Source organism: Onychostoma macrolepis, chromosome 03, assembly GCF_012432095.1.
Source record: "Onychostoma macrolepis isolate SWU-2019 chromosome 03, ASM1243209v1, whole genome shotgun sequence".
Taxonomy (NCBI): domain Eukaryota; kingdom Metazoa; phylum Chordata; class Actinopteri; order Cypriniformes; family Cyprinidae; genus Onychostoma; species Onychostoma macrolepis.
This window is the reverse complement of record NC_081157.1, coordinates 6,455,645-6,468,530: the sequence shown is the minus strand read 5'-3', so window position 1 is coordinate 6,468,530 and position 12,886 is coordinate 6,455,645. Positions and strand designations below refer to the sequence as shown.

General features: G+C 40.0%; 1 protein-coding gene across 1 annotated transcript in view; it reads right to left on the bottom strand.

Annotated features, from left to right (window-relative positions):
- Window positions 1-387: 387 nt before the first annotated feature.
- The window catches only part of LOC131536662 (stonustoxin subunit alpha-like), a 34,710-nt gene continuing 22,211 nt past the window's right edge, over window positions 388-12,886 (bottom strand). Inside the window, exon 3 of the mRNA XM_058769710.1 lies at window positions 388-1,102. Within this exon, the coding sequence (XP_058625693.1) occupies window positions 585-1,102 (518 nt within the window). The 3' untranslated portion in view covers window positions 388-584. The remainder of the gene's footprint in view (window positions 1,103-12,886) is intronic.

Below are 12,886 nucleotides of genomic sequence, written 5' to 3'. Positions count from 1 at the left end.
TTTCTTTACCTTACCTGAGAATAAATAAAATAAGGTAGAAGGTGTATAGAATTTCGCACCGCAAAACAATAGAGAGAGAGAGAAGTGGTGGTGGTGGGCCGCATGGACCAAAATATGCCAGGGCCGATTTTTTTTGTCCCAGTCCAGCCCTGACTGTAGTTAAAATAAATATAGTTGATTAAATGTGATTAATGTCATATTTGATAACATCAGAAACTCTCCTGAAGCTGATTTCAGTCAATTAATTGTATTCATAATTCATACAGCATTCAGACATTTCACACATTCATCATTAAATAAAATATAATCTCAAGATGATTTGACATTGTGTTTATTACAAACAATAGAGAAAATCACATGAATGATAAGATATAAGCCTGAGTTTAATAGTAATAATAAAATGACTGATGTGAGTTTGAGAAAAGCCCAGAAACACAGATCATCACTCACTGATTTACTGTCTAGATGAGGATTTCTGATTTATGTTAATATTAATGTGATGAAGGGACTCTATAACATCTCACTGCCACTGATTTATCATGCAGCTCAAAGCATCATGGGTAGAATCAGTCTCTTCTTCTTCATCAACACAGTTTCACTGATCCATAAACTCTAAACCCAGGATAGAGCGGCTGAGTGAATGTGGTCTGGACCGTGTGGATGAGGCTCATTGTGTCAGAGACGCTGTAGAAGGACAGAGTTCCTGCACTCTCATCCACAAACACTCCTATTCTCCTGCTGATGGACTTCACAGGGAGATCAGTCTCTATCTTATTGTGTCTGAATGAGTATCTGGGGGGAGAGCAGTACAAACTCCAGGACTGATCATTAAATCCAAACACACACTCATCACCCCGTCCCTTCCTGCTGATGCTCTTGTATGACACTGATATATACACACCATAATCTCCACTGCTCTCCAGCTCCCAGTAACAGCGTCCACACACACTCTCTCTACACAACACCTGCTCGCACACATCAAATCTGTCTGGATGATCAGGATACGACTGGACTCTGCCAGTGTGAGTAATCACTCTGTTGTTCTCAGACAGACGGAGGTTTTTATTCACTGTGTTCAGATCCAGAGTGAGCTGATGGGAATCTGATGGAGATAAAACACATCAGAATCAGGAATCATGAATGAATTCATAAATCAGACACACAAACACGTGATTTTTAATATAAGACTATAAAATCATCCAAACCTGCACTAAACCTAAACCTGTGTCACAAACACATTCTGATATACAGTATATTCTTATAAAACGGTTAGCTCCATTCCTCGATTCTGATTGGTCAGCAGCTGTGTTTTATTCACGATACAGCATGACTGTGACCGCTTCACCCAACCGTTCTGTGTATCACTGAGCAGCATGAGAACTGTTCCTGGCCTGTTTTTATTTGAGCTCCATGACATGACGCACATAGGAGCATTCTGTTGCAGTTAGAGACTATTTTTTACAGCGGAAGGCAGTTAATGATATTACTTAATGAAAACATTAATATATATTTTAGATTAAAATATTTTTATTGTGTGGTAACTCGAGGCCACGCTGTATCATGAATAAATCACGGCTGAAGGGGTTGTGCGGCCTCTCGTGCCTTACTGCTTACATACAGTCAGGTCCATAAATATTGGGACATCGACACAATTCTAACATTTTGGCTCTATACACCCCACAATGGATTTCAAATGAAACGAACAAGATATGCTTTAACTGCAGACTGTCAGCTTTAATTTGAGGGTATTTACATCCAAATCAGGTGAACGGTGTAGGAATTACAACAGTTTGCAATGTGCCTCCCACTTGTTAAGGGACCAAAAGTAATGGGACAATTGGCTTCTCAGCTGTTCCATGGCCAGGTGTGTGTTATTCCCTCATTATCCCAATTACAATGAGCAGATAAAAGGTCCAGAGTTCATTTCAAGTGTGCTATTTGCATTTGGAATCTGTTGCTGTCAACTGTCAAGATGAGATCCAAAGGAACTGCTCATGATCCTAAGCATACCACCTCATCAGTGAAGATGGTGGTGGTAGTGTCATGGCGTGGGCTGCCAGTGGAACTGGTTCTCTTGTATTTATTGATGATGTGACTGCTGACAGAAGCAGCAGGATGAATTCTGAAGTGTTTCGGCAATATTATCTGCTCATATTCAGCCAAATGCTTCAGAACTCATTGACGCGCTTCACAGTGCAGATGGACAATGACCCAAAGCATACTGCAAAAGCAACCAAAGAGTTTTTGAAGGGAAAGAAGTGAACTGTTATGCAATGGCCAAGTCAATCCCTGGTCAAAACCTGAAAACAACGCTCTACTCGTAGTCGGGCATAACCGCTTGCTAGTGGACCCGACCCGATCAATCAATTCTAAGTGAATGAGATACGCAATCTTGTCAAAAAAGACTAATCATCTTTACGAATGTGATTGTAAATCAAACCCTCTTTCGTTCTTCCTAGCCTCCCCACATTTGAAAACGCAATCCAAATTTTAACATCTCATCCAAACGCTGACATTAATTTAATAGAGATAGGTTTTGAGCAACTGTTGCCTTCGCAGCCTCCCTGGTGAGCGGTCCAACTGTAAGGTGTACGGTAGGGCTGCACAATTAATCGAATTTCTAATCGCGATTACAATTATGGATGCCACGATTACATAATTGTTCAAAGTCGCGATTACAAAAATAAATAATTAAAAATGCCCACTTGCATTATTCTGTGTGCTTAAGATGTGTTTGCAGCGTGGGGTTTAACAAACTCAAACACACAGGATAAAAGACATTTTGTCTAACTGATAGTCGTTGTAACACTGTTGTGCATGATAGATATGTTAAACGCCAAACGCGGAACAAAATAGCGGTACACATTTGAACTGCGTGCCACACTGTCCTTTTATCGCCTCAAAAGAAAACAGCGCAGCGCGAGCTTAGAGCGCATGCGTTTATTACAGTGACCAGTCGCGATCACGCACTAAACAACGCTGTGAAATCCAGTAAGAAGCGCTCGAGTTCAGCGCAAGAGTTCTCCAGTACAAATCACGTCTCTTTCATTTAAACTAGTTTAAAGCCAAATAAATCGGAGCTTTTATTTTCATCAACACTGATGCAGAAAGCAGCAGAAACAGTGCAACAACGATTCAGTTAGAAGATGTTTCAATCCACAAATCACATTTACCATAGTTTTACTGTAGTTACACTACTGGCTGTTGCTTTAAAATTATTAAGTAAATAATAATAAAAAAAAAATGAGTTAAGTGAATTGTCAAGTTTTTAATTATTATTATTTGCTTAATTTTAAGGCAACGGGTTTCCTCAATTTTTTTAAGTTAAATCAACTTATCACTTTTACAGTGTAACAATGGTACGGTGGCAGAAAAGTAAGATATTCATATTGAGTATTATTATATTATTAATATAATATAGTTGACATTTGAGGCTCAATGCTATAGAAAAGCAATAAAAGTTCAGGAAGAGTGTTTTCAGCCATATATATTATATAAAAATATGGCATGCACCTTCAAACAATGGCATAAATCTGTTCAAAATAATCGTTATTAATAATAATGCAATTACAATCTCAAGGGAATAATCGACAATTAGTATTTTTGTCATAATCGTGCAGCCTAAGAAAGACATCAGAATTATTATTATATTCGTTTGTGTAAAACAGATTTAATAATATTGTTTGCCTCCTTGATGATAACATTTAATTGAAAAAAAGAGTATTCCTCATTTTGAAAAAAAGGAACTGTTTCTTTTAATTGAATTTGTTTTTCACCTTTTTCTCTCTTTTCCCTCTTCCTCATTAGAGTGACAAAGTCCTCACATCTCTATTCTACCTAGATATCCTGAGACCAACACAGTCATCACCACACTACACTCGTGGTTCACTATCACTGACACTACACTTAGTTGTCAGTCTCTCTTCTCCCCAGCGTGCCAATATACCGCAGACTGCAGACCCCTTTGCCCAAGGGGAAGATGTGAACACTTGGCTGAGAGGCACGACACACAGCCTCTCCCCCAAGACATTTGAACTGTTATTATTTTTAATAATAATCCTAATTCTGAGAAGATTCAACAACAACCATAAGGAGCTAGTCAAAATCACCAGCTCCCTAAGCTATGCCTTCACAACCCAGCTGAAATGGAGCGACAAGCACATCACCCATCTTCAAGAGGAGCTGATACGTGCTCAACGCCACATAGACAAGCTGGAAGTGAAAGTTCAAGATTAACTCAAAGCACCCAATGAGAGGGAGCAGGAAACAACGGAACAAGTTAAGGAGCTCCAAACAGTCCTGACAGCAGCTCAGCAGCTCAGCTCGAACAACAACATGCAAACACTGCCCAGAAAGACCTGGTAAACAGACTCTAGTATGCCGAACAGCTACTAGAGAAAGCCAAGAATGACATCAGCGACAAGAATGCTGAAATCGGTGCCTTGAAAGACCACCTTGAAAGGTATGGAACTGAAACAGACAATCTGACCCAACAACTAGACGATACCAACTATGAGCTCTACATGGTCAGAAAAGAACTTAAACATGCTTATGAGCAGAAACAAGAGCCAAGGCAAGAGAAACATCTGTCAGCCTCACCTCTGCTGAGCAGAACAGAGTCCTACGTCCAAGAACTGGTACACAACGAAAGAAGCGAAGGGCCACAACCCAAAACCTCACCTGCCTTCGCCACAGAACTCCTCCCATCCAAGCAGACCTTGGAGCTGCACATGGGATGACCATCAACGACCTCAACAAGCTGTCGAAAAACATCAGCAAGTTCAACCCCAAACTCCACAGAGGGCCACACCATCGAGGCTCATCTTCAAGATATCGACTTCTATCTAGAAATGAGACCTCATGTGACTGACAGAGACAGGTTATACCTCTTTAGAGCCACATCCAGTTACGAGGTACAAAACTTCCTAGATCGACAGCCCAGTTGAACAAAGTCAGACTACCAGCTACTTCGTGAGGTCCTGATTAAAGAGTTTACTGACCCTGACTCAAAAAATGGACTGTTAACTGCCTTAGAAACCAAACAAGGTCGACAAGAGGCGTTCCACAAGCTTACTACAACCGACTTCGACAAGCCTACTTTGGTGCACACAACGAACCTGACCTTGAAGAGGATGTGAACTTCAAAAGCCTCTTCCTAAAAATCTGCACCCTGGAGTCAGCCACCATCTAGGCATCATGGCCTGTCCATGCTCCATGACCATCCAATAGTTGCATGACCTAACACAGAAGGCCTACAACAAGCATAAGATGGCCTCAAAGAAAGGTAACAAATCATCCACACTCTTGAACTCTGTCAACAAAGACTCTAGCCTTGCACTGGACGACACCCAGTTGCATCACAACACCAGAGTCCTCCATCAAGAGCACAGAGAACGTGACCCCCATGTCCACGACAGCAATCAGCCCAACCGCTGGAAAAATCCATGGGACCAGCGACACTTCTCAAGAAACCCAAAAGATAAGAACAACTGGAAACCTAACCAGACATTCAAAAGTAACCGCCTGACTCATCCAAGAGCAACTCGTGTGGGTAAGCGACAACAAAACTCACCTCAGCACCACTCAGACACGCACAGTGCTGAGTATGCACAAGAACAATACAACTTATCATCAGAAGACATGGAACAAGTCATGAGACAACTAAACAAGTTCCTTCAAGATAAGCTGAACATGGATGACTACACAATTAAGTCATGCTCGCTGTGACCAGCGACAGAACGAAAGGCCGGCGATCACATGGTACACCACCATATCAGAGATGAAAAGCACCTGTTCAATAACCACCCAGAACGAGCAAGTCCCTCACGGCCAACTGTTGATACACTCTGAGGTACCAGACAAAATCACCTCAGTCATCCATCACTCACTAACAATCTGTTAAATTAACTCCAACTCCAAGAACCACATTCCTGTCTGTGCAACAGCAACCACCAAAGCACAGAAGGTCAGAAAGTCTGCCACATCCAGAAGGCAGCACAAGAGGAATGCAACATAGGAGACGAAGTTTGCATCCCAGCTTCACACAGCCAGGCCAAACTACCTCCGACTGTCTGATAAAGAACTTCCTGCCTTGCTGGACTGACCCCCATTAGATCATGGACACGCCCCCATCCAAGCCAAGGATGCAGAGAGCCAGTCTTCACTGACATACCTGAAACGGGGGGAGACAACACAGACTGAAACAGATCTGACCACAAAGACACTACACCAGTAACACACACAACATTACCTACATCCAGAGGTAACCACATCTACTGATAACACATTTAACAAACATATTCTTCCCACAAGTAGAATATCCAAATTGTAGCGTAACATAAAGTTACATACACCACCATGAAGGAACATGCAGCTATTCTCACCATAGTTAGAACACCTGACACTAAGTTAAGGTACATCACTGCCCTAGCTGCACATGACATCCTAGCTCAACAGTAGTTGCAAACCATGCTAGGAAAACCCACAGCAGCTTTGTTTTGTTTTGTTCTTCTTTACCTATCCTTTTCCTTCCCCTCTTTCTTTAGTAGGTGAAAACCTAGACACCCTTCAAGGGTCAAAGGTCTGATATTAGGATTGACTCACCACACCTAATATCCATAAGCCACTCTAAACCGAATGGAAGCCAGAGAGCTCCATGCACGATAGGTCAATTTCATTTTACCACAAATGATGTCACCAGAAACTAAAGGTGAACATTCTTAAGTTTAGACAACTTAGAAGAAACAAACAAATCTAATCACAAAATTTGATCGAAGAATCAACATACTAAACTAAATTAGAACAACAATTTCCAAAATTGAACTAAAACTATTCAATTTACTAAACTATATTGACTAATTGAATATAACCACCTGTACCCGAATAACCTGATGCACTGCACCAGTACAGTAACTGTCATGGAGGTGTTGTCTTGTTGTTTGCTGTGTTTGTGTCTGCTGCTTCTGCCTGTTTATCCAGTGCTTGCCGATATCTCCAACTCGACACATCGCCAATCAAGGGGGGCATGTAGGATCAGGCCAAATCAGACAAATCAATTCTCGGTCAATTCTTTGTCAAATACATCATAGTCTTGTTATAGAAATCACATCCAAAACTATACTTTGCAAGAGTGTGTAAAATTCGGACCATGTGACTGATACATGATTTATGATGGGGAGGAGAAACGAGCTAAGATCATATCTAATTGGTCAAGGCACCCATTTGGACGGGTCTAAAAGCCTAGTTTAAAAACTCAGGACATCATCAAATTTCTCTCTTCTCTTCTAACTTTTAGCCATGCTTTTTGTCATCACTTTCTGCATTTTTTGAGTGTGCTCTGGCCTGCATGCCAGCTGCTACCACAATGCTTATTAATAGTGTTTTCACTATATATGCCAGCTGCTACCACAATGCTTATTAATAGTGTTTTCACTATATTTGGGATTTTAATATCCAGTGCAGAGTTGATGTTATACGGCTCGTTCAGTGAATCGCTGCCGACTCAGTGATCAGCCGTGAAACAGTGAGTCTTTTCAAATTCCCTATAAAATCATAAATGATTCCCTTTGAGCTAAATTGACCTGTTTACCTTAAATTACATATTACATTACACTGTATATAGAATACAGTATATAGCCTACATAAACAGAAAACAAACTTTTTTTTTTTTTGCAATGATCACTCAAATGTGGTGATCAAACACTTATAATAATGATGTGACAAAGATATGTAATGGAGGTAGGGCATTTAACAATTTAATAATAAACTTTATTATACAAAATGAGTCTGACATCAGTGCACTCAACAGTAGGGTGACCAAATGTCCTGTTTTCACGTCCTGTCCTGGCCGTCCTGGCTGTTTTTTATAAAGTGATGAAAATGTCCTGGTTTTCATTATTTTTCATTGGGCCATTAAAGGACCGGCACTAGGGCACTCTGCACCTGCAGAGGCTGCCGTGTGGGCGGCTCTCTTTACACTCACAACAAGCGAGCAGATAGTCGTCCGAGCACTTCTGCCTGCAACATGCCGAAGCGCAAATGCACATTTACCAATGAGAAAGAAATTCCCCACTTACTCTCCTGGTCGGGACAAGTGGGAGGCTGCATGCACCGTGTGCAAACCTGGCACATATGTTTCGGTGTCCAGTGGGGGTGCCACAGATCTCAAAGCTCACATGGAAACCAAAAAACATAAAAAGCTGTGCGAGGTGAGAGTAGTTCAACAAAGTTGACGGAATTCTTTGTGAGACCCGGGAAATCTGAGGATGCTGTGAATGCAGCAGAGGGTGCATTGTCATTTCATACAGTGAAATACCACAACAGCTACAGGTCCATGGATTGCACTAGTGCATTGCTAAAAAAGGCATTCCTAAATTCTGACACCGCCAAAGAGTTTAATAGTGCCCGCACTAAGACCGAAGCCATTGTGAATGGTGTTTTAGCGCCCCACTCTGTTGAAGTAAGTTTGTGAGAGCTATTTTTGTTCAGTTTGGAGGTATTTTTTAGTTATTTATTATTTACTTATTTATTTTTCTAATACAGAAAAGACATTATTTCTATTACTATATTTTTGAAACCTGTCATAATAAAACATGTTGTTGAGTAACCTTTGAGAAGCCTATCTGAATTTGTGTCTTTGGTTATAGATAGTATTTTGTAATATAACAATTTTCTATCCATATAGAGGAGGCATACTTTAAATGTATTAAAATTAATAAGGCATCTTTGAGTAAACTTCGAGATTTGAGTATCTCATTGCTGGGCCGAGTGTCCTGGTTTTCGGTAATCAAAATATGGTCACCCTACTCAACAGTAAACTTCACTTCACTTATTATAAATAACTTTAAAACACAAATAGAACTATATATATATATATATATATATATATATATATATATAACTTGAATTAAGAAAATAAACAAGGTAACTGTGTAGGGCAAGCAAGCTAATGCCAGTCCAACAGGAGCAGGTTTATGCAGGAAGCACAGCTTTTTCAAATGTAAACAACTAAAATGAATAAATAATAATAACAATAATAATGAATAATATTTTTTTCACAAATTCTGTGTTGTGTATATTCTGGTGTTTGAGCCTGTGTTTATGCTATTAAGAAAGTGTAGGCTAATTTGGCCAAAGAAGACTTTTGTTTTATAATTAAATGTTCATTTAAAGCAGCCTATTATCAGTGTACTGTACCATTACCATCTTACAGCTACGACAAGGTTTTGTTCTGTCCTCCACTCAGTGCCAAATCACACCAGGAGCGGAGCAACTGGATTCACAAGACCACGAGATTCTGGGATGCTTCATAAACGTGCCGCACAGGCATTGACTGAGTGGCTGCGATCAGCTCCAGTGGCTGCAGAGCCGCAGACGTGTGCAGTGATGCACAGATCAGCTCTAACGTCAATTAAACTGCTGTTAAAAATTAACCATCCATTCATCAGGTCATCATGCAAAAATAAGAATTAGAATCATTGTAATAGGCAGGTTTCTTACACCTTCTTCAAAGTAAAATTCAAGCACTTTTGAAGCACTTTCAAGGTGCATTTTCAAGCTTTTCCAGCACTTTACAACTGTGGTAAAATACATGTTTCCATACATATTTCACGTTCTTCACTTTAAATCAGATGTTATTGTTATTAAAAACCATCGGTCTGGATTGCATTCAGAGCATGTGAGCGAAGTGGAGCGGTGTGACGCTCAGTTCAATATTCCGCTTTGTGGGCGTATGCTCCGCTGAGTCGCTCACGGCCAAAGCAAAACGCTCTGCTAATGTTCCGCTCATGCTCACCGGTAAACCAAACCCCGCTTAGATCAAGCATGGACAAGTGCTGTATCCAAGCATGTTAACAGAAAGTTGAGTGGAAGGAAAAAGTGTGGAAGAAAAAGATGCACAACCAACCGAGAGAACTGCAGCCTTATGAGGATTGTCAAGCAAAATCCATTCAAGAATTTGGGTGAACTTCACAAGGAATGGACTGAGGCTGGGGTCAAGGCATCAAGAGCCACCACACACAGACGTCAAGGAATTTGGCTACAGTTGTCGTATTCCTCTTGTTAAGCCACTCCTGAACCACAGACAACGTCAGGCGTCTTACCTGGGCTAAGGAGAAGAAGAACTGGACTGTTGCCCAGTGGTCCAAAGTCCTCTTTTCAGATGAGAGCAAGTTTTGTATTTCATTTGGAAACCAAGGTCCTAGAGTCTGGAGGAAGGTGGAGAAGCTCATAGCCCAAGTTGCTTGAAGTCCAGTGTTAAGTTTCCACAGTCTGTGATGATTTGGGTGCAATGTCATCTGCTGGTGTTGGTCCATTGTGTTTTTGAAAACCAAAGTCACTGCACCCGTTTACCAAGAAATTTTGGAGCACTTCATGCTTCCTTCTGCTGACCAGCTTTTTAAAGATGCTGATTTCATTTTCCAGCAGGATTTGGCACCTGCCCACACTGCCAAAAGCACCAAAAGTTGGTTAAATGACCATGGTGTTGGTGTGCTTGACTGGCCAGCAAACTCACCAGACCTGAACCCCATAGAGAATCTATGGAGTATTGTCAAGAGGAAAATGAGAAACAAGAGACCAAAAAATGCAGATGAGCTGAAGGCCACTGTCAAAGAAACCTGGGCTTCCATACCACCTCAGCAGTGCCACAAACTGATCACCTCCATGCCACGCCGAATTGAGGCAGTAATTAAAGCAAAAGGAGCCCCTACCAAGTATTGAGTACATGTACAGTAAATGAACATACTTTCCAGAAGGCCAACAATTCACTAAAAATGTTTTTTTTATTATTGGTCTTATGAAGTATTCTAATTTGTTTTGATAGTGAATTGGTGGATTTTTGTTAAATGTGAGTCAAAATCATCACAATTAAAAGAACCAAAGACTTAAACTACTTCAGTCTGTGTGCATTGCATTTATTTAATACACGAGTTTCACAATTTGAGTTGAATTACTGAAATAAATGAACTTTTCCACGACATTCTAATTTATTGAGATGCACCTATAGACCAAAACTGCGGGGAAATGTGGTCTGTTAAAATGTCTGTCAATCTTTACAAGATTTTAGAATTTGCTTTTAGAAACATTAGCTTAGACAAACTATTGATTAGCCTATTCCACAGATTCTCGAACTAGCAAATTACCAAAGGGCATTTTGGTTTGAGCAAGCGGTGCTGTGCATATTGAGTGAGTGAAACGGAATCTTCAGAAAGGCACTCTCTGCTCTGATTGCATTGCCTCATATAAATAGCCAACATACAGAATATAAATTACAACATTTTTATAAAGAAATAATTTACAGGATTTTTAAAATAAAATGTGAGGCTTTTAAGATGTTATGGGAATTTTAATTTTAATTTTTTTTTCATTAATTGTACTAATCTCATTTTATATATATATATATATATATATATATATATATATATATATATATATATGTGTGTGTGTGTGTGTGTTAATCATTAACTAATAACTAAACATATAATGATGATGTACATGTGCTGTGCATGTGTTATGGGGTGATGTGCACAGAGTAACATGATTGGCTAAGGTCTTATCTGTTTTCAACAATGTATCTTCTTGGATGGTATAAACAACAGGTCCTGGGAGAGTGGGGAATCACTCTGCTCACAGCTATTTTTCCTCTGTGAATGGATTGATCATTCTCTGCAGAGAATTAAAGCAAGACAAAGACAAACCCCTCTTTATCTCATTGCATTGGCTACCAGTCGCAGCTCGCATCAAGTTCAAGACACTGATGCTTGCTTATAGAACAACCACAGGCTCAGCACCCGCCTACATGCACTCACTATTAAGAATCTACATCCCCTCCAGAAGTCTGAGATCTGCTAGTGAGCGACGCCTCGTGGTACCATCACAGAGAGGCTCAAAATCACTCTCCAGAACATTCTCGTTCACCATTCCTGGCTTGAGGAATGATCTTCCCACCCCTATCCGGAGTGCTGGATCCCTGTCAATCTTCAAGCAATAACTGAAAACTCATCTCTTTCGACAGCACTTGACTTCATCCTAAACGTAAAAAAATATATATATAATTCTCTCTCTTTATTTATTCCTTCCCTTGCTAGCTTGTACTTATTTAAACAATGCCTGAGACTTGGTGTTACAAGCACTTCCTCTGTCTGATTGCCTCTTCAAGATGAATCGCTTTATGTATTCCCCAATTGTGAGTCGCTTTGGATAAAAGCGTCTGCAAAATGACTAAGTGTAAATGTTTGGTTTTTCATTCTCAGTCTTCACAATTATTTTATTACTTTGATTAAGTCAGAATCTCCACGACAAAGACCTGCACAAAAAAAATGAATACTGTATGAGCGGGGTAGGGCAATGTCTATGGTAACATATTAATGACTGGTACCATAAAATGACTGGCAAGATGAAATGAAAATGCCATCAAAGCTTTTCTGAGGGCAGGCAGTTCCCATCAGAGATACTTTCATACCAAAACACCCGCGACGCATTTTGACTTTGTTTATTTAATGAAATCATACCCTTATGAAGTTTAATCGTCACATTAAGCCATATCATGATTCTTGTCAAGTTTTAGACCTCTTGAAATGATAACAAAGTCTTTTCTTGTACCATTTAAGTCTTTTTATGTCCTTAAATTTTATACAAGTTGATGTGATAATGACGATTAATGTCAGTTACTTTTTTGTGTGGGGGAAACAACACGTAATATTCATGACAGTCTTCACACTGGTTATTTTAGTAGCATGAAAAACAAAATGGTTATGTATTTTGGGATTAAAACATACAGAAAACGAGCACCAAACATTCCCCATCACCGAAACGGATGATTTCAATCTAGCACGAGCTCACTGAATCTTGCTGTCTAAGCTGCGTATCTGATTTATGATGACAGTAT